General features: G+C 44.4%; 1 protein-coding gene across 3 annotated transcripts in view; it reads right to left on the reverse strand.

Annotated features, from left to right (window-relative positions):
- Positions 1-19,494, reverse strand: part of MYZA (myocardial zonula adherens protein) — a 94,511-nt gene that overhangs the window by 66,816 nt on the left and 8,201 nt on the right. For all 3 annotated transcript variants that reach the window (XM_011754685.3, XM_071066788.1, XM_011754692.3), the window contains exons 2-3: positions 15,093-15,179; positions 1,012-1,167 (exon numbers count right to left, since the gene is read on the reverse strand). In XM_011754685.3, coding sequence (XP_011752987.1) covers positions 1,012-1,167; positions 15,093-15,179 — 243 coding nt within the window. The remainder of the gene's footprint in view (positions 1-1,011; positions 1,168-15,092; positions 15,180-19,494) is intronic.

Genomic DNA, 19,494 nt, shown 5'->3' on the forward strand with positions numbered 1-19,494 from the left:
GACATCGTGAGTCTGCATCTTATCTGAAAACCCACAAAATAAAATGGGGCTCACAGAGCTGTGTTTTTAACCTTAGGTATTAAAGCCCAGCCAACCCCCACAATCTCAGCCTGAGGACTGAAGTATGCACCGAGTAAAAGTGACTTGCTGGGCCAGACACAGAGCTGGAGCTCAAAGCAAGGACTGTGAGCTCACAGGCCTGGGTGACTCCCTGGCCCCACACTGCCTCTTACAAGCACTTTCTAAGCCACTGGTCTATAATGTGAGCCCATCAGTGTCAGAGCAGCCCATCTCCTCTTCCATACCAGCTGGGTGGTTTGGTCAAGAGGGGAATCAGTCAATCTAGGGGAACACAGGATGGAATGAAAAGAAATGGAGAGAGAAAAAGAGAGAGAGAGAGAGAGAGAAGAAAATACTCCAAAATGTTAACAGTTGCTTTGGTTGAATGGTGAGATTATGAGTGATTTTATTTTCTTCTTCATACATATTTGTATTTCCCAAATTTTCTCAAAAGAACATGTAATTTAAAAGATAGGAAATAAACTATTAAATACAAGGAAGTGAATGGCATTGATTGGCTTGGTTGGACAAAGTCTATTGTGGTTGACTTCCTAGCATTTGTTTCAACCCAACTGATTGGTCCGAATCAGCCACATTTCTTCCTATTCCTTTTGCCAGGGATGGATTTGGGACTGGTAAGTGTGATAAAGAAAAACCACTCAAGAGCCTCCAAACCCTACACGGAAGGAGGAAGCCATCTGCTCTCCTAAGTATACTTACCTAGTAACATCCATCCAGCAGAAGTTCAACCTTTCCTTCCTTGCAGATTTACATCTGTACTTTAACATTACCATTTCCAGAAACCAAACACAGAAACATTTCCAGCCAAAATGATAACATTAAGAATTCTTTCAAAATACCTTATTACATTCACTTCAATGCTTCCAACTCCATCCTCTTGCATGCTACAAAAAGAAAACAGATGGGGGCAAAAACTCTTAAATGGCTCACATCTTTGATGTAGTTCATCTCTTCCTTCAGTTGACTCGTGGACCACCCATACACCACCATTTCTTTCTGCTGATTTTGATCTGATCTTCGCACCACACCATAAACAACACCCTGAGGAAGTTTCCTGGTAGGTTCTCCATTGCTCAGGTCAAGATGCTAAAAGAAAGTAGGAAAAGAGAAAAAGAATAATGACTCTTTAAGCCTCATGCAAACAGTTGTAATAATGGGCCCACTGTGTATGATTATGCAAATTGTGCCCAGCACTCATTGCCTGGCAGTGGAGATGGAGGGAGCAAAAATCCCACCTGGTCTCTGTTCACCAAGTTGATTTGGCATAAGCTTGGGCTGCATGTATCCCGGAGGAAGAGCACCCTTTGCTAATGTCTATAAGGGCCCGTCCACTCACCTAGGAGTAACTCCCACAAAGATACCAGATGGACTTGTGTTGTCCTAGTAACAAGAGCAAGCATTTGAAACCTCATGCTCTTAATAATGCTATCTTTCCCCTTATCCCAGCTTCTCCATATGACTCCAACCTCATCACTAAATACATGGCCTACAATGCACAAGGTTGAGGCTGGCGGTCATCTAGCAGCCAAACTGTCCTCTGAGGGTAGGGCTGGTCCTGGGGCCAAGTTCTGAGAAAAGGGGGTAGTGTTAGTACGTAACCTGTTGTGATCATTCATGAAATATTTCTGAAAAGCCAGGAAGAGGTGGTGCGACTGCAGCCCAAAAGGATCCCCCCAGTCCTGTTGGCTGGTTCTTAATTCCTTCAGTTAAAGTTTTGGTCATTGTTGAAATGCAAATACCCTTGAGAAACAGTAACATGTCCAAGCCTTAACACGCTTTTATAGAATGAAGGCTTAGCAAGCAGGAAAGGGGTATATTAAGATTTGTTGAGCGCCTACTATAAGCTAGAAATATTCCTAAGCACATTTAATGTTCGCAACCACTCTGTGACACAGTAATTGTCCTTTCTGTACTTTCCACTTCATAGCTGGGAAAACTGAAATTCAAAGAGGTTAGACAACTTGCTTATAGACAGACATCTACATTCAAGCCTGGCTCTGTGATTCTGTCTGACATTAAGCACCTCCCCATACCACAGGTTATGTTTAGATGCAGGGGACAGAGTAGGGGCCTTCACAACACAGAAGGGACAGAAGTAAGAAAAAATCCAAGATCAAGGACTGAGACTCCAGACAAACTGGTCTTCTCTCAATTTTCCCTGGGGCGGACCCAGGTACCTCGACAATCCCACAGCACAGAAACCCAAATTCCATAAGGGTAATTCTGCTCTCCTGCTAACTTTTCAACTGCCTTTACACAGAGATTCTTGCCATGTACTTGAAAAAAAAACAAAAACAAACAAAAAAAAACGCTTTTTTTTTTTTTGAGACGGAGTCTCACTCTGTCACCCAGGCTGGAGTGTAGTGGCGTGATCTTGGCTCACTGCAACCTCCACCTCCCAGGTTCAAGTGATTCTCCTGCCGCAGTCTTTCAAGTAGCTGGAATTACAAGTGTGTACCACCACACTAGCTAATTTTTGTATTTTGTTTGTTTGCTTTTGAAACAGAGTTTTACTCTGTTGCCACGCTGGAGTGCAGTGGCGCAATCTCGGCTCACTGCAGCTTCCGCCTCCTGGGTTCAACCAATTCTCCTGCCTCAGCCTCCTGCGCAGCTGGGACTACAGGCGTGTGCCACCATGCCCAACTAATTTTTGTATTTTCAGTAGAGACGGGGTTTCACCGTGTTGCCCAGGATGGTCTTGATCTCTTGACCTTGTGATCCGCCCACCTCAGCCCCACAAAGTGCTGGGATTACAGGCGTAAGCCACTGCACCCGTCCAATTTTTATATTTTTAGTAGAGACAAGGTTTCACCATCTTGACCAGATTGGTCTCAAATTCCTGATCTCAAGTGATCTGCCTGCTTTGGCCTCCCAAAGTGCTGGGATTACAAGCATGAGCCACCACACCTGGCCCACAAAATATTTTTTAATACACAAAACTTTAGTCTGCATTTGGAAATCATTCACTGTGGCAGAACAGTAAGTACTTTATGATCCCATTCATTCAAAGTTTACAAAATCAAAGAAAGGTCTAGAAAGCTACGTGATGATGATGAATCTTACAGGTCTCTAAGGAGGGAACCTCGGGTAGGGTGGGGGCGCTAGAGATCAGGATGGACTTTTGTCATTTTATTTATACCTTTCTATCTTGCTTGTTCTTTGTTTTGTTTTGCTTCGTTTCAATGTAAGCTTTTTTAAAAGTAAGACAATACAACAACCATTGCTTCTCGCCCTTCTTCCCACACTTGGAAAGAGATGGATGCAAGGGGCTGTGATTCTTTGTACTTGCTTCTGGTAAACGCTTCCTCCTGAGTCCCTTACAGCTGGGTCCCAAAAGCACTGATGCTACCCTGACATTTGTGCTTAAGTTTGGGTAACTGAGCTGTTAAATAGTTTGCAGCAGAGTCACAAACTGGCATTGAGTTATCCCCAGTTTACCGGACATATAACCAGGAAGAGGAAAAGCTCTAATGAAACTCCCCAAATACCAGGAAACAAAAGCAAGATCTTTCAGTCACAGACTCCACGCAGTTCCTCAAAAACAAGCCAATTACGACACAGAGCTTTGGTGAAACGCATTTCTGCAAAGCAAAGGCTTTCAGAGGTGAACTGGCTTGCAGGAAAACTCAGGTGGCTGGACACAGAGGATCCTGCCCCTGGCCTGGGCAGGGAGATGAGGCCGCCACGGAGCGGGGAAAACACAAGCAATGCCAGGAACACTGAGGTCTGTAGAACACTCCTGAGCGGCCCAGGTCTCAAAGTTGTACACACAGAAAGAGATCAAGATACACTGAGTGAAAAATCATAAATTTCAAATTTTTGTTTTTTAAGACTGTGTGTTTGTGTATGTAAAACTTCTAGAAAGATGGAATCCAGATCTCTAACGACAGTTTCCTCAGGAAAATGAGATTTCACTTTTTCCTTCATGTTCTTTTGTGGACTTTGAATGTTTTTTGGCAAAAAGAAAAAAGCATTATGTTTGAATTGATCATTTGTGTAAAAGTCAGGGTCTAAATAAAAGGGCCCCGGGAAGGGCACGGCCCCAGGACTCTACCCGCAGTGGAGATGGAGTCCTCTCCACGCCAGGGGAGGGGACTCCTGAGGCAGCCCAAGTAGCTGATGGGCCCTGACAGGAAAAGTGAAGAAGAACGTTACTGAAGAAAGAGGAGGGGGAAGACATTTGTTGTCAGGTGATTTTATTATATATATAACATATAACATACATTGTAACATATATGTTATATAACATATTGTATATAATATAACATATATTACATTATATACAATATATAATATTTCCTTTAATCCTCACAGTGACCCTACTGTGTAACTAGTATTACTTCTCTTCTTCCAGGGTAACAGCCTGCGAGTGCCTGCCTATGTCTTTCCAAATTGGAGCTCTTTTTTCACCACAGTGCTACAGTCAGGAGAGCAACTGGAACTCACGTCTCCATGTGGTATCCCAGGGTCTCCAGTCACAGGGAAGCCAAGAGCCTGCCTTCAGGTCTCAGGGCCATTTGGAAGAGGCAGGCCCAGGGTGGGGGGCTCTTTCCACTTCCCCCACCCATCCCCAACCCCACACCTGCCTCACTGTCTCCCTTCCGTTCCTTTAGGAGCCAACCTCCTTCTTGTTTCAAGGTAATCACACGTGCTCTTCCCTCGATCTGCACTGCCGGGCTGAAATGTCGCTTCCTCAAGAATCAAGAATGCCTTCCCTGACCCTTCGGACCCCTGAGGTCTTCTCGGTCCACTCTCACAGCACTTCCCCACGACACTCGCCACAGCTGCAGCCCAGCGACTGTTGGGATATGTCAGTATCCTTGTGTGGGGAAGGCCTGCTTCCCTATCAACTGAAATTCCAGCAAGTCCAGGGCCCAGTTTGTCTTCTTTTCCACCGTAATTCCCAGATCTAACAGTGACTGACATGCAATGGTCTCTCAATAACTATTTGCTGAATGAATAGGGAACTTTAGAAGTTGAGAGAGGTCTAAGAATTACTCAGGGTACATAAATATGGTCCAAATGAAGCGAATACCTGTTATTCTTCTTAGATGGAGGAATAGACAGTTGATGTTTACCCCAGTCACAACATGTATACCCAGAAAAGCTGCTAGGAGCAGAGATGTCTATCATTTTTATAAAATGTCAGCATGCTTTTGGTCAAAAACTGAACATAGGAAAAAAAGAAAAAAGCTGATATGCTGCGCAAGATGTTTGGGGCTAAATTTCTCTCCTCTTGTATCCTTTAAAATACCTCCCAATAAGAAAAGTATTACGTTTTAGGCAGAAGAGCATTATGATGATATTAAGAAACAGTCTCTTTTAGAGAAACATGCTGAGATACAGATGATGTATATTTATTTCCTTATATAGCATGGATGTAGATGAGGCAGGATTGGCCATGTATTGAGGTAGGTGGTGCTGGGGAAAGGGCCAGTGACTCATTACACGATCCAGTCTCATTTTGTATGTTTGAAACTCTCCAAAATTAAGTTTTTTAAAACCTCCTTATAGCCGGGCACGGTGGCTCATACTTATAATCCCAGCACTTTGGGAAGCCAAGGCAGGCAGATTGCCTGAGCCCAAGCATTTTGAGACCAGCCTGGGCAACATGGTAAAAATCCATCTCTGCAAAAAATGCAAAAATTAGCTGGATGTGGTGGTGTGTGCCTGTAGTCCCAGCTACTTGGGAGGCTAAGGTGGGAAGATTGCTTGAGCCCAGGAGGTTGAGGCTACAGTAAGCCATGATCACACCACTACACTCCAGCCTGGGCGACAGAGCAAGACCCTATCTCAAGAAAATTTAATTTAATTTAATTTAATTTAAAAATCAAAAGCCTCCTTATAATTCTACTTGGTATTAAAAAATCAAATTTTTAAAAATGTACTCTAGACCTATTAAAAGCCTCCTGGGCATGGAACAATACTAGATAAAATCTGCTTGAAAATAAAAGGCCTGGACGGGCACGGTGGCTCATACCTATAATCCCAGCACTTTGGGAGGCCGAGGTGGGTGGATCACGAAATTAGGAGATCAAGACCATCCTGGCTAACACAGTGAAACCCCATCTCTACTAAAAATACAAAAAATTAGCCAGGCGTGGTGGCGGGCATCTGTAGTCCCAGCTACTCTGGAGGCTGAGGCAGGAGAATGGCGTGAACCCGGGAGGCAGAGCTTGCAGTGAGCTGAGATCACACCACTGCACTCCAGCCTGGGCAACAGAGCGAGACTCTGTCTCAAAAAACAAAAGAAAATAAAAGGCCAAATAAATGTGTAGAATAAAAAGAAAGTTATTACAAAGAAGGAAAATTGACTAAAAGGGCATTCCATACTCTCAACACATACACAAAATCTCTGGATTAAGCTGTTCCCCGTGAGTGTTCACAGCTTAAAATCTACCCACACTATGGCTGACCTCCCTAAAGATACATCTGGCAGCCAGTGCCTTAGAAAGAAAGAGTAGCGGCCGGGCGCGGTGGCTCAAGCCTGTAATCCCAGCACTTTGGGAGGCCGAGACGGGAGGATCACGAGGTCAGGAGATCGAGACCATCCTGGCTAACACGGTGAAACCCCGTCTCTACTAAAAAATACAAAAAACTAGTCGGGCGAGGTGGCGGGCGCCTGTAGTCCCAGCTACTCGGGAGGCTGAGGCAGGAGAATGGCGTGAACCCGGGAGGCGGAGCTTGCAGTGTGAACCCGGGAGGCGGAGCTTGCAGTGAGCTGAGATCCGGCCACTGCACTCCAGCCTGGGCGGCAGAGCGAGACTCCGTCTCAAAAAAAAAAAAAAAAAAAAAAAAAAAAAAGAAAGAAAGAGTAGCCACAGAAAACTAACTCAGCCTAAATTCCTCTCGTAAGGGATTTACTGGCCATCAAAGAGTCTGGGTTAACAAGGCCAACGATATTGTCCAAATCATAAATGAGAATATAGGATCCTACAATGCAACAAGCTCCACAAAGTCAGGGACTACATCTGCCTTTTTCACTGCTCTATCTCTGGTACCCAGCATAAACAGATGCTTCATAAGTACATTTTGAAGGGAAAAAGAAAGATGGAATATTTGGAGTATACTCATCCTTGACACTGAGGATTAATCTGTGCAAAACAAGAAAATCCCATGGTCAATCAGGGTTCTTAGGGGAAATAAGAGCGGAAACGCCACTGAACGTACATCAAACTGACAATAGCAGACTAACACAGCCAGTCCCCCGCCCCGCCCCACCGGCCAGGATGGGCAGCTGGTCACACATCCTGGCTGCCAGTATGATTGAGAAGGGCCATAACGTGACTCGCGTGACTTCCAGACTGGAAGCCAAGTTATTTCCAAAACTTCTGACTTCAGACCTCTTTTCTCCAGCCAGAGGGCAGCAGCTAACCCAGGACTACTGAGCACAGAGCCACTGGGTTCCCTGCCCATCTTGCAGGCAGAGGCTGGCACTTCAGGAATGTGCTCTGGCTTGTCCAACCTGTGTATCTATCTCAGCAAATTATTTGGCCCTGGTCATTACTCATACTTGACACTGTTCTGCTTTCTTGGACAAAAATAAACATCACCTCTGAGCCTGAAGGGCCTTTCCAGAGCCTGGGAAAGAAACAGGGAGAAATGGGCAGGCCCGTATTCTCAGAAAAACTGAAACCTTCGGCTTATCAAATACTTGGCCAGGCACAGTGGTGTATGCTCGTAGTCCCAGCTACTTGAGAGGCTGAGACAGGAGGAATACTCGAGCCCAGGTGTTCAAGGCAACCGTGTGCTATGATTGCACCTGGGAACAGCCACTGCGCTCCAGCCTGGATGACATAGTGAGACCCTGTTTCTAAAAAATAAAACTAATTTAGTTAATTCTGACAGTCTCAAAGACTGAATAGTGCTCACTTCCTAAGTAAACTCAGGAGAAAAGATCACTTTCCAAGCTTAAGATGAGAAGGAAAAGGAAAGCTTCTAGCCAAGCAGAAGTCCCAAAGAGAGTGGCATTTGTAATGACAGCACCCTGACAGGAGTGCTAGTGTACAGCTAGTGTACAGCTTCGATGCAGACTAGTGTACAGCTAGTGTCCAGCTTCGATGCAGACAGTAGTTGCTTAGGCCTAATAACCCCAGCGGAAAAGGGAAGAATACATGGGAGAAAAAAAAAATCAGGAACTGCTTTTCTGGAACCCATGGGTATAGTACACACCTTAGGTAACCTTGACTGATACAATGTAAATATCCTAAACAGAGTTTCTCTGATAGGAGAAAGCATGCAAGTCAATATTCCCATGGCAACATGGCCCGTCACAGACCTGAGCTGGAATTGCCAATCCACTGTCTACTAGCTGTGTGCCCCAAGAAAGTTATTTTCTGTACTTTAAAGAGCTTCAGGGTCCTTAACAGTAAAATGGGGATCATACCACCAATTTCAGTGGGCAGTCTAAGGAATATACGGAATAAAATACACAAAACACCTAGTGCGCTGATAGCATACTAGTAGATACCGGGAGTTTCTAGTATCAGTGGTGTGAGTTTTTAGTATCTGGGTTCCTACTCAACTCTACATGTCTATCTGAATGAGTCTGTCTGTCTGTCCACCCTCTTCTTAGTCTTTTTGCTATTCTCATCACAGTTGTCAAATTGGCTTTGACAGCGCAATAGTCACCCCCAAACTGTCCTTGGTTTCTCTTCATGGGGAGTGAATCACAAAGTCTCAGAAGGTTAGAAAAAATGGAAAAGAGTTGTGTAGTCCAGTGGGTTTTCAGACCCTATTCCCAGCTCCTCCTCCGTGTCTGTCAAGGTTGTCAGGTGAAGAGTTGGGGGCCTGCTGGAGGCAGCCAACATAGCCCTGATCTTATTTCAGCTCCACCTGCTGCACCCTGACCACTTTACCAAGAGCACTTCCACATTTACCAACGTGAATAACGGAATGTGTGGAAAAACACTGGCTCTAGACTAACACTTCTATTTGCTAGAAGAAGCAATGAAGACCCCTAGAGATAACCTGACTGGCCCAACCACCACAGGGGTTCATGAGGAAGCCGGGACTCAAACCCTAGGTCTCTCCCCATCCTCCAGGGGCTGTTATCTCTGAGGGGCACGCAGAGTCCCTGGTGTGCTGTCACAAAGGGCAGCCCGGCCCCCACCTGAAGCTCTGAATCATGGCAGCACACTCGCTCACTTGGCAACAACCCGCGAGGTTGTGTAAACAGTCACACCAAGGACGAAAACTCAGCAGGCTTATTCATCCAAGGCTTTTAAAGGAAAGAAGACTATAAAACCTACTGGCAAAGACTTCCTCCTTTTCAACATTTTATTGGGTTATGAAAATTCCCAACTCTACATCCATACCCTTGCATCTGCTCTCTCTCACTCAGCATTCTCAAAGGTCTAGAGAGAAAACAGCTTCTTTAAAAACAACAGGTCACTGAAGGACACCTCCAAAGTGGGGATGTCAATAGCTATTTAAAACAGTATCTGCCTCAAGCTATTTTATCTATTCGCACAGGACTTTACCATCATAAAGACTCAGAAGCAACTCAAATCAGATTCCCTAAAATTCAACTCTGCAGTGAGGCCCTGATTCAATATGCTAAGTCTGCAATAGCTGGTGTGGGTTCTGTCTCTGTGTGTATGTGTGTGTGTCCCTGCATATACACATAGGAATCTGTTGCGCATGACTATGGAGAAGAATATGGATACATAAATTCAGAGTTTTTTGAAAACAATAGGTACTTAATTTCAAAACTATTTATTACCAATTTTAATTTCAATGTTTGGCATGTTTATAAACATTATGTTCTACATTTATCAATTTCTCAACATGTAATTTGTGCCCATAAACTAATCAGCACCCTCCCATATTATTAATGATTTTTAATGTTCAATATTTGAATAAAAGCCCATGGCTAATTCATGTGAGTTGTTAATATCATTCAAGGTGATTTCCTCAAAGAACCTAGTTATGGGTTGAATAGCGTCCCCCAAAAAGATATGCTGGAGTCCTAACCCCCAGTACCCAGGAATTTGACCTTATATGGAGAGCAGGGCAAGTTAAGATAAAGCCATTAGACTGGGCCCTATTGATGTCCCTATAAAAAGGGGAAAATCTGGACACAGAAACATGAAAATGTCATGTGAAGATTGGAGTGATAATGCCACAAGGCAAGGATCACCAAGAGCTACCAGCAACTGGAAGAGGCAAAGAAGAACTCTCCCCCTAGAGCCTTCAGAGGGGGCACCACCAGCACCCTGATCCCAGACGTCTGAACTCCAGAACTGTGACAGAATACATTCGGTTACTGAAGCCATCTCGTTTTTCATGCTTTGTTGTGGCAGCCCTAGGAAGCTAATATAAAACTCAACCATCATAACCAACAAGCATTCATTAAGCACCGACTATGTGCAAGGCAGAGACCTAGGTTTTGGGAAGAGAGAATAAAAAGACTCAACCTAATTTCTCTGTGTGTATGTGCCTACATATACGTTATACACAAATTTTGCAAAAAATATATATGTATGCCTACATGGAGTTCTTAGCAGTACATGGCTAGGTGCCAAATGAAAGGGGCAGCCTGGGTGTCCTGTAGGTTAAGGGAAGAGTGACCACAGCACATGGAAGTCAGGGAAGTTACCAGAAGGGAAGTGGGCCTTTAGGTGAGCCTTGAAGGACAGGGAAGACTTGGATAAACTGAGACATGGCAGGGAAGGGACTCCAAGCATGGCTAGGGCCTCAGCAAGGGTTAAGAGGAGGGAAGAGATGCTATGTGTATAGAAAATAAAGTCAGGAAGGAGGAGAGGCAGGACAGGCAGCTTCAGGCAGGAGAATAACTCCAGAAGGTCTAAGGGGGTAAAAACAAAGACCCAGGGCCACTGGGTTTGGCATTCAAAGGGAAGAGATTCAGCGTTTAGTCATTATCTCTTTAATCCATATGACAAACCAGACACTGTGGTGGGTATTTTGCATGTATTAGCTCATTTACTCTTTGAAACCAGGCATCGTTGTGTCTACTTTAAGGATGAGGAAGCTGTGCATTTGGGAGCTCATCTGTGGTCAGCAGAAAGCAGTCTCGGGGCAGGTGATGTCTCCTGAAGGACTAAAAGGAACAGGCAGCCAGGGGATCTGCCTTAGGGGTAGGAAACCTCCAAATACACCCCCACAAACCCTTGACTCCATCAGAAGGTGCTGACCCTGTTGTAATTGCCTCCGACAGCCTCCAAACACACCTTTGTGGAAATGGGCAAAATACGCCATCCACAACACATCTACATGGGGAGTAATTCCTCTCTCCAATGACTGGAGAACAGCAGATGGAAGAATGGCCCAAATGGCAGCAGCCTCTATGCATGGCCAGCTGTCCCATGACACTGTAGCATCCCTGCAATATTAAACACCTCCCACAACAGTGTGAAAGTCTGAGGAAGGCCCAGGCTGCCCTCGTCATTTGCAGCTCTAACAGGACCCTGGAAATCCTTGAGAAGTCTCACTTCAACAGAAGTCAATCGGGCCACTTACAACTTTCTATTCACATATCTGAGCCAGCTCCAATCCCCTGGCCTTTGCACACAGATGATCCCTCTTCAAAGGAACCAAAGTCATGTGACCACGTAGGGTCATCTAGAGTCGTGGCATCTTGCAATTCCATGGGTTCCAAGGAGGGGAAGCCATGTTGAAACCACATCCAAGGAAGTGGCCCCTACAGAGTCTCCTCGCCGGTGCATGGCCCTGGCCCTCAGTGACTCATGCCAGGAACCTGGCCAGGACATGGTAATGAAATCACTCAGAGCAACCTCCCAGTTACCCCTAGAAACTTCAAGGGCAGACACCACCCAAGGACTTCATCCCTAGGGAAACAACAGCCCCACCCTCCTCCCCTCTACCCCAGTTCTTCTGCAATGAGTCACCAATGTGTCACACACAGGCACTTAGACTGCACGCCTGGTCCACCTGGTGTAAGAAGTATCCTGGTGCATACGCTATCCCAGCAGTGCCTGTCCTGTGCTCCTCAGGGCCTTGGAGTTCTCAAGCATCCACAGGAGGGTTTCTGGGGGCTGAGGGGTAAAGGGAGACTGGGAGGACTTGGGCCCCCATTAGCACCACTTTTGCTTGGTTTGCATATAAGGGTTCAGTAAAACATTTTGATTTTTTTTCAAAGAGGGTCCTATTGACAAGTTTGAAAAGCACTATTCAAGACAAACAGGCAAACTGGCACACAATTTGTTGACTCCACTCAACACCGCTAAACACACAAGGCTCCTTCCGTGGCATTACTTGATTCTTCTTCAGTGGTTACAGACCCTCCAGGGTCCTCCAGCACCTAATACCCCAGTTTTGGCACCTAGAAAACTTTCTCAAACATCTCCCAAGGCACGAAGCTTGGGTCTAACTCCAAAAAACTATATTCCCCAGTTCCTCTACCATCTGTACCAACAGGAACAGCCACCAGGCCCTTGTCCTGTCCCTCACTCCAACTTAGGCCACTTCTTCAAAAAGTGTTCTAAGCAGCTCTGAGCACCTGGACACAGCCCAGGCCCATGTCTTGGACCATATCATCAGCTCTAAAAGGGACAGGCAGGGAGAGGAGCAGTGAGGACAGAAGAGGACACTGCCTAGTGACAGATGGCCCCACTCAGTCCTGTTCATCAGCAGGTGTGCAGCGGCTGAAGCCTGACCACTTCCACTCTCTGCTTAGGACTTTTACTCCCAAACTTTGTCTTTGGAGAATGTTTGAAGCTACACAGAAGCTGAAAGAGCCACTCAGCTACATAACCATAGTACCATTATCACAAGAAAATTAACATTTATTTAATAATACGTAATATATAGTGCATATACAAAATTGTATAGCCATCCCAGCATATCTTCTATAGGATTTTTTTTTTTTTGCCAAGATCTAATCCAGATTCACTCATTACATTTAATGTTAAGTCTCTTTAGTCTGCTATCTGCAACAAATTCTCATCTTTTTTAAAAATAACATTGAATTTATTGAGGGATTCAGGCCAATTGTTTAGTAGAATGTCCCACATTCTGGTTTTCTGTTTCCTTATTATTAGTTAAACAAGTTTGGCATGAATATTACGTATGTGATGTTGTGCACCTCTTAGCTGAATCACCTCAGAAGTCATGTAACATCAGCTCATCCCACTATTGGTGAAGTTAGGTTGAATCACTCAGTTGAAATGCTGGTTGCCTGCCTACTCCACTGTGAAGGTACTGTCCCTTTAGAATCAGTAATCCATTGGGGTGATACTTTGAGAGTAACCTACAATAATCTTTCACCAACTTATTTTTGCATCTATTGATGAGTATACCTGGAGGTTACAAAACAGAGATTTTCTAAACTGATTAGCTAGTGTTCTATTTAAAAAAGGAGGCTTCCCTTTTTTATCCTCTCATCTTGCGCCTCTACTCCTCTTCTCCAATTATTACTATAAACATAAGGATTTTTTAAAATATCCATTGTGTTATAACCCACGACTGTCATTATTCTGTTTGATGCTCCAGTTGTTCCCATTTTTGGCCAGTAAAAGCCCGTTCAAACTGGCTGCTCGTCCTTTACTAGGATACTAGGACCCCATTTGTCTCTGAGTGGCACTTTATTTTCCAGAGGTCCCATATCCCCCTCATCTTTTCCCTGCTGCAACCCAGAACTAGCTGTTTTTCTGGATCTTTTTAGTGGAACTCATCCACTCTTTGTAGGCAGATCAGCAATTTTACTTCTTCTCACTTTCTCTAGTCAGAACTTCATTTTCCTTTCTCCCTACTTCCTTTCCCTGGCATTCATCAGTTGCATCAGCACAGGCAGCTCTCTGTCCTTGGTAGAAAGTGGGAAGGAGACGACAAGGACAGACAGAGGCCTACGGTAAACTTAGGGACAGTATCAAACATTTCGCCGTCAATGAGAAGCTTTCTTTTTTATAGTTGACCACATTCATGATTAACCCCAAAGCAAGGCTTGTATTTCAAGAGGTCACTATGTCGTGACTCCATTTATGACATTTATATCATATCATTTTATTTTATTTTATAATCATATAAAATACACGCACAAGAAAAAGTACTGCCTACTTCCTAGCACCCCATCCTCTTCTTTTACTTTGTCTCCATCAGCACTTACCAGTTCCTAACCTCTATAAAATGTACTTCATTATTTTGTTTACTTTCATTCTTGTCCCACTAGAATGTAAGTTCCATGGATGACAGATTTGATTGACTGCTTTGTTCACTACTATACTCCTACTGTCTAGAACAGTGCCTGGAATGCAGTAGGTGCCCCATAATTACGAATAAGTAAAATGGGTTGGCCAGGACCACAGGCCTAGAGGTCAGCAGGACCTCCTCTTTATCCTTCAAGCCTCCTACTTCACGGTCACCTCCTAAGCAGTCAGTTATTTCCTTCTCTGTGTTCCCAGATTCCGTCTTACAGGGATGGATCCTAACACCTGAAATATCGCATCATCATTGTCTCACCCAGAAAACGGCAAATTCCTCCAAGGCAAGGACATACTTATCTTCTTGGCCTCAGGACTTAGCACAGGAGCTGGCACAAAAATGTTTGCGGAATGCCTCCTACCCCCAGCCAAGAAAGTGCCCTTTCCCCGCACCATGCTGCCTGCCAGGCCTTCCTCTCTTCTGCGGGAGCAGGGCCCCCGGCTGCTGCTCCAAGCTGCTGAGAAAGGCTCCAGCCCCGCCAGCTGCTCACAATAGGCCCTTTGATGCAACTGGATTGGGCTGTTTCAGAAAAACCCACATTCCCTGCCATAGCACCTGTCACTAAGGCCAGTGTCCCTGCAGCTTCAAGGCAACACAAAGCCACAGTGTTCACCAAGAAACAAGAGCAGGGCACGTCGCTGGCAGAGCCAGCTGGGGAGAGCTCTCTGTCTTCTGGGAAGACGGGAGATGAGGTGGGAAGGTTGAGGGGGTCTTCTCCTCAACAGGGGCGCAAACACTCAGCCTCTGGAAATGGCCTGGTTAGGAGATGGGAGAGTGGGTTAAGGGTAGAGACTGGAACTTTTTGGGGCTTTGCCTCAGAGATACCTTACCTGCTCCTTTCTCTCAATCTTCTTTTCACTTTGCTCAGGAACTGGACTCTCAGGAGGTACGGTCAGCCGTAGTCTACAAACATTTGCCTAGAAGAGAGGGAAAGGAGAGGCCAGTTAGGAGTCAGCATTTGGGGCAGAAAGAGCCAGATGACCTTGGGCTTCTCACAGCCTGTTTCCCCTACTTCCAATGGGGATCACTGCCCTGATCATACAGGAGCCATACAGGAGATAAGGCCAGCCTTATCTTCACAGTACCAGGCCAGCTTGGTACAGCACAGGGAACCACCACCCTGGGGCTCAAAGAAGGAAACTACCACATCACTTGATCCATTTCAAACATTTCTTTACCAATGGCTCAGGTTCCATAACAATATGTATAGAATGATCTCATTTCACAAGTATAGGCAAAAATATAGCTAGAGGGACAGAAGCCAAAATATGTACAGTGGATATCTCTATTGAGATGGGAGGGTGCTTTCTACTTGCCTATATACTTAATTTTTCTATAATATACATGTACATGTTTAATCACAACTTTTTTTCAAAAAAGTCCACATACCCATGTTCATAGCAACATTATTCACAATAGCCAAAAGGTGGGAGCAACCCAAATGTCTGTTGACAGATGAATGGATAAACAAAATATGGTTTATACATACAATGGAATATTACCCAATATTAAAAAGGAAGGAAATTCTGACACATGCTACAACATGGATAAACCTTGAAGACACTTTGCTAAGTGAGATAAGCCAGTGGCAAAAAGACAAATACTGTATGATTCTACTTAGATGAGATACCAGGAGTAATCAAAATCATACAGACAGAAAGTGGAACCGTGGTGGCCAGCAGGTAAAAATACAGGGAAAGTTAGTATTTAAAGGGCATGGAATCCCAGTTTGGGAAGATGAAAAAAATCCTAGAGATAGATGGTGGTGCCATTTGCACAACAGTGTGGATGCACTTAATGCTACTGAACCATACACTTAAAAAGGGTCAAAATGGTAAATCTCACAAGTACGTTGCTACAATTAAAAATTTAAAAAAAGCTGTCCCTGTTTACTTAATACAGACTAAAAATAAGACAGTTAGCTGGAAAGGCATAGGAGAAGAAAATGTAATGCTTACGAGTTGGTAAGACATCTGACTCCTTAATTAGCTATACCAGCATGAACATTTGTCACTAGTCACTGAGATCCTCATGTCAGTTTATTAAAGGTTGCCAACAAAGTTCACAGAAATATTGCATAAAGGTTCCTAAATGATTTTTTAAAGTCTAAGTTGTACCATTTCTGTTAAAAATAAAAAAGCATTACACCATTCAGTGAGAGAAGCTACAACTTGTGTGATTTATCACATTCTGTTGACAAAGGGTGACTAGGAGCAAAGTCATATTCCTACTCAACAGCGCGAAAAATGGACTACTATAATCTGTAGTACAAGGGGACAATAACAGTAATAATAGTAATAGCTAACCATGTATAGGAACCTTCTAAGTGCTTTACAGGTATTTATTCATTTAACCCTCACCACAAACCTATGGTAATAGATTCTATTACCTGCCCCATTTTGCAGATAAGTAAGCTAAGCCTCTGAAGGGTTACATGGCTGGGAAATGGCAGAACTGAGATTTGAACCCAGGCAGTCTCTGGGTTCAAATTAGTTCATTCTTAGCTCTTATACTCATGGCCCCCATCACATGCCTGAAATGCCATATGGGCTCGATTCATGGGAGTGCTGTTTGCGCCCTAGTATGGATTGAATTGCATCCCCCTAAAATTCATCCATTAAAGTTCTAACCACTTTCCTGGCATCTCAGAATGTGACCTTATTTGGAGACAGGGTCTTTATAGAGGTAATCAAGTAAAAATGAGATCATAAGCATGGCCCTAAATCAAAATGACTGGTGTCCTTATAAGAGTGCAAAATCTGGGGACAGATACACATACAGGGTGAACGTCATATAAACATTAAGACGACCTGTCAACAGCCAAGGAGAAGGGCCTGGAATAGATAGTTCCTTCGTAGACCTCAGAAGAAACCAACCTTGCCAATACCTTAATTTTGGGCCACTAACCTCCAGAACCGTGAGACAAGAAATTTCTGTTGTTTAAGCCACTGGCGTTGTGGTAGTTTTCACGGCAGCCCTAGCAAACAAACCCTTTCCACCCCCGCCCCAGTCTGGTTGGCAGGGTGACAGATCTGCACTGGTCCACAGGGTGGCCTCTGAGCAAAACTAACCTGCAGCCTAGAAGCCCAGAGCTACAGGGAACGTCAAACACCTCTTGAGTTCAACCTGCCCACCTGTGAAGAAACCCAGCACCCAAAAATGTACCTGACAGGTGGCACCAGCCTGTTCATATTCCATGAACAGGTTAGGGATCCCAGGTTTGGGACCCATGTTAGCACTTCCACATATACTACTGCCGCCCTCCAAGGCATTGCACTTTGCTACCAGGCACCTCTAACTTCCTGATCTGACCTTACACCAGAATTTCTACCTAATGGACCCAGGGTTGTCCTTGGACTGCAAAATAATTCCCCTTTCTCTAGATAGTCCTCCTGTCCCTTGAACCTCCTTTCTTCTGGACGAAACAACCCCAGTTCTTTAAATCACATGACTTGGTTTCAAGATCCCTCTCCATCCTCATCCTCCTCTTGGCAAGCATCATCCCCCAGGGGACCCCGGAATCAGATGTGGCCTGACCCCCACGGTTATCATTGCCTCTTGTGCGGCCAACTTTGCAAGCAACCTTCAAAGCTCACCGTCAGTCATGTTGGCCAAAAAGAAACCAAGCCATACTACCAGGTAGCTCTCTTTCCTGATGGGCAACAACACTGATGGGAATCTTTAATCTCTCCAGAGAAAGGCAACCCTCTGGCTCCAGGCCCCTCAGACTGGTTTCAACCATTTGCACAAGCATCAAAGTGTAACTCAGACCATATAGACAGTCCAAACCTGTGGTGCTCAACAATCTCCTGTTAGGCTGGGTCTAGTCCATGCATAATTCTGCAAGGAAAAGGAAGTCCTTTTCTCCTGCACCACATCCCATACACACACACACACACACACGAGTGTGCACACATGTACATATATCCTATGCACGCACACACACACACAGGCACCAACATCTACTATCTGTGTGTCTATGGGAAAGTTACTTAATCTCTCTGAATCTCAAGAGTAAAATGGGATAAAAGGAGAGTGTCACATAGTAAGCCTCTATGAATATTAGATATTTTTATTTTGATTTGGTTATTTATTTATTCTGAGACTGGGCCTTGCTCTGTTGCCCAGGCTGGAGTGCAGTGGTGCAGTCATAGCACTGCAGCCTCAGTTTCCTGGGCTCAAGTGATTCTCCAACCTCAGCCCCACAAATAGCTGGGACCACAGGCAAGCATCACCATGCCTGGCTAATTTTTTATTTTGGTAGACAAAGAGTCTTACTATGTTGCCCACGTGGGTCTCAGACTCCTGGGCTCAAGCAATCCTCCTGTCTCGGCCTCCAAATGTGTTGGGATTACAGGCATGAGCCACTGCACACAGCCAGATATTTTCACTATTATCTAGATGTTATCATCACACTATATGCTTCAAAATGAAACAGACCTGCTTAGCCTCACAGCCCTGTTTCCATGAAAATAACAATTTGGTCAATGAATCAGAGACATTAACACTGTAAGTGATGACTTTCGGTTGGTTGATTATTTTAGAGGGGTAGTCCTTAATGGTCATAATTTTCAGAAAGGGGACCCCACGGGTCCAATCACTCCAAAGTGAGATGGTCCCTCCCCTGGCTTGAGCCCATTCTTCATCTGCCCATCTATATTCCTCAACATGCTTCCTATGATGGGCTGGGCAACCCTTATATGAAGCTCTCACACTGAGCAATACCCCGAGGTATACAAAGCCACAAGGTAAACAGAATGCATAAAATAAAATGAACTTGTAAAACAAAACACACGACTTCAAAGACACTTGGCAGTTGCAGCAGGTGCTTGAGGATACTGCAGCACCCTGTTTAAAGTTTACTCTTGTCAACAGAGGTGCTTTATCAAAATATTAAGGAGCACAGCGGGTTTTTCTTTAATAAATACTGACCTACTGACGGACTGGCTGTTCAGGAGCAATTTAAACCCAGCTTAGAACAGGATCACACATATTCCTTACAAGACAGCCAAATGTATGGTCATGGGGAAAAAAGAAAGTTGCAGAACAAAACATTAAGAATAATCCTATTTTTATTTTTTAAATATTCCCTGATAACTTGTGTAGATGTAGGGTGAAAATATTCTTAAGGAAACACATTTCTGTGTTGGTGGCAACAATGTTAAGTATATGTAAGTTTTTAATTAAAATATTAATAGTAATAGTAATAATAAAGACTAGGAGAAAATATGT

The sequence above is a fragment of the Macaca nemestrina genome, chromosome 7 (assembly GCF_043159975.1).
Source record: "Macaca nemestrina isolate mMacNem1 chromosome 7, mMacNem.hap1, whole genome shotgun sequence".
Taxonomy (NCBI): Eukaryota; Metazoa; Chordata; class Mammalia; order Primates; family Cercopithecidae; genus Macaca; species Macaca nemestrina.